General features: G+C 32.0%; 1 protein-coding gene across 1 annotated transcript in view; it reads right to left on the bottom strand.

Annotated features, from left to right (window-relative positions):
• The window catches only part of LOC106470583 (sodium/potassium-transporting ATPase subunit alpha-like), a 29,998-nt gene extending 28,106 nt beyond the window's left edge, over nt 1-1,892 (bottom strand). Inside the window, exon 1 of the mRNA XM_022399197.1 lies at nt 1,777-1,892. Within this exon, the coding sequence (XP_022254905.1) occupies nt 1,777-1,800 (24 nt within the window). The 5' untranslated portion in view covers nt 1,801-1,892. The remainder of the gene's footprint in view (nt 1-1,776) is intronic.
• Nucleotides 1,893-2,531: the final 639 nt, after the last annotated feature.

The raw sequence follows: 2,531 nt of genomic DNA, 5'->3' as shown, positions 1-2,531 counted from the left end.
ACGAACTCTTCAAAACCTTATATCTGAAATACTGAGATTCAATTTTATGAAAATAAAAATTTATATCTGAAGTATCGGGTTTCAACTTTATGAAAATAAAAACCTTATATCTGAAATACAGGGTTTCAACTATATGAAAAATAAAAACCTTATATCTGAAATATCGGGTTTCAACTATATGAAAATAAAAACCTTATATCTGAAGTACCAGGCTTCAACTTTATGAAAATAAATGTAATTTTATGTAATGACAAGTTTAACTATTTGGTGATCTTATAGTATAACAGATATTCTATTGCATCAAATGTATTATTCATTAGCCTGGTTGGTTTCTGCTTAAATAATAACAAAATGTAAATAATAAAATGTTAATTGTAGCTAGAAATCTCATTTACTCCCTTTTTAATTTTTTCGTAACTTTAACTTCAAAATCATCTATCTGCTGCAGCTATAGTTTTCACTCTAATGGGGAGGATTATTGGTATATACTCTGCTGCAGCTATAGTTTTCACTCTAATGGGGAGGATTATTGGTATATACTCTGCTGCAGCTATAGTTTTCACTCTAATGGGGAGGATTATTGGTTGTTATTTGTACAGTGCCATAGGAATAATAAAAATATATTTGTTATCTGTTGCCTGCTTCTGTTGATACCCTAGTTGACAAAGCTGTTTTGTTTATAGCAAACCCTATTTTTTTATCGGTACGGAGTGCTTCAAACAATTGATATTGTCTACCGGTCAGCCATTTATCTTGTTTAACAAAACATTAAGGATTTATTCGATAAACTAGGTAGATTTTAGGAAGCGCCACCTAGTAACGAATGTATAAAGTAGTTTAATACAGCACTGCATTGAGGTTGAAATTTAAACGATCTTGACCAAGAAACGCAAAAATATTTAAAATACATTTAAACGCTAATCGTGCACGTGCATATACAAATGATTTATTCATACACGTGGCGTATAAAATTCTGTTACATCAGGTTTAATTTTTCGAAGTGAAACACTGTACGTAGCTCGTGCAAAGTGTTAGCAATACATAAATTATTCAGTCACCCTTCAGACTTGTTTATTTTTAATTTTTTTTCTTGGAAGGATCTGGTTTAATAATCCTATTTCATAATCGTTCAATGTTAATACACGAATTTGTTTTTGGACGTGTAAAAAGACGAAAATTAAGTCAATAGCTCATTTAAAGATTACGAAACCAACAAAACATACTTTGTCACAGAATACTGTTTTCAATTCCACAGAATCCAGAGCCAATAAAATAAGCGAGCCATTCTGGTTTAACGACGTAATTACTTGTATAACTTTGATCTTCTTTTCGTAAACTATTCAGAAAAATTGGTCTCAGTTGGAACAGAAAACCACGCACTTCTCCATCTTTAGCACCAGTAAAACATTGTGATCTCGGTTTATGTTCAATATCTCTTATGGAGAATTTATTGAAATTCTAAATTTGTTAAATTCATTCTTCAATTTCTGACACGTATTATATTTGGATTTGAATTGAGCTATTAAATACATTAAGTGATGTCCTGAAAATAATGCTGTTGGTGTGTATGTCGATATTTTACAAGATGTAGAAGTGAAAGCTATTCACATTGTAACAAAAAAAAAGCAATGGACTATCTTTGTTGAGATGTCCAAAACCAAAGTTGTAAATAAAACAAACTTATAAGTAAAGTTAACTTACAAAATATTACTTAAACCTTACATTACTGGAAAGCCACTGCAATGGTGGAGTTTAGAATAAGAAACACAATCTTACCTGTTCATCTCCCTTAGCCTCCATCTTCCGAAATGAAGTACTGGACCGCTTCTGCGGCGTTCAGCTGCAGCTCTTTAGAGGCGGTGGCGACGCCATGACGTCACACTTATGAGCAATCAGATCGGTCAAAACTATTCGTATGCAGTATCCCGAGGCAGATAATTTTTTCGTTTTTGTTACGTACTACTTTTGTTGTTACATGCTACGAGTTAGATATCTTTATAGCTATTTGGTATTCTTATGATTTATATCTGTCCAAATGAGAGGGTTATATGTTATGTAACTTAAAACTTTAGATATATAACGAAAGCTTGAAAATTTTCCAAACTCACTCACTCCTAGATGCTTATTTGGTTCGTTTGGCTATTATAAACTTAATAATATAGTTTATATTATTATATTATAAACTTATTTCTGATGTTTAAAAAATCATCACATTCACACATGTTTCAGTCTGTCTTTATTTGGAATTTTATTTTTATTTTATTAAAATCACCAAAAATATCTTTCTCGGATAAGCCTCACGTGGAGAAACTTGGAAGTATTTCTCATAATACCTGCGTAATCTGACGTCATGAGTGATGTCACAGAGCGGAACGATATCACTGGATCATGGCGTAATGTATATACCAATAATCCTCCCCATTAGAGTGAAAACTATAGCTGCAGCAGAGTATATACCAATAATCCTCCCCATTAGAGTGAAAACTATAGCTGCAGCAGAGTATATAGTAATTTCCAACTATGGAAGGTAC

Source organism: Limulus polyphemus, unplaced genomic scaffold, assembly GCF_000517525.1.
Source record: "Limulus polyphemus unplaced genomic scaffold, Limulus_polyphemus-2.1.2 Scaffold4099, whole genome shotgun sequence".
NCBI classification, from domain to species: domain Eukaryota; kingdom Metazoa; phylum Arthropoda; class Merostomata; order Xiphosura; family Limulidae; genus Limulus; species Limulus polyphemus.
This window is presented reverse-complemented; position numbering and strand designations above follow the sequence as displayed.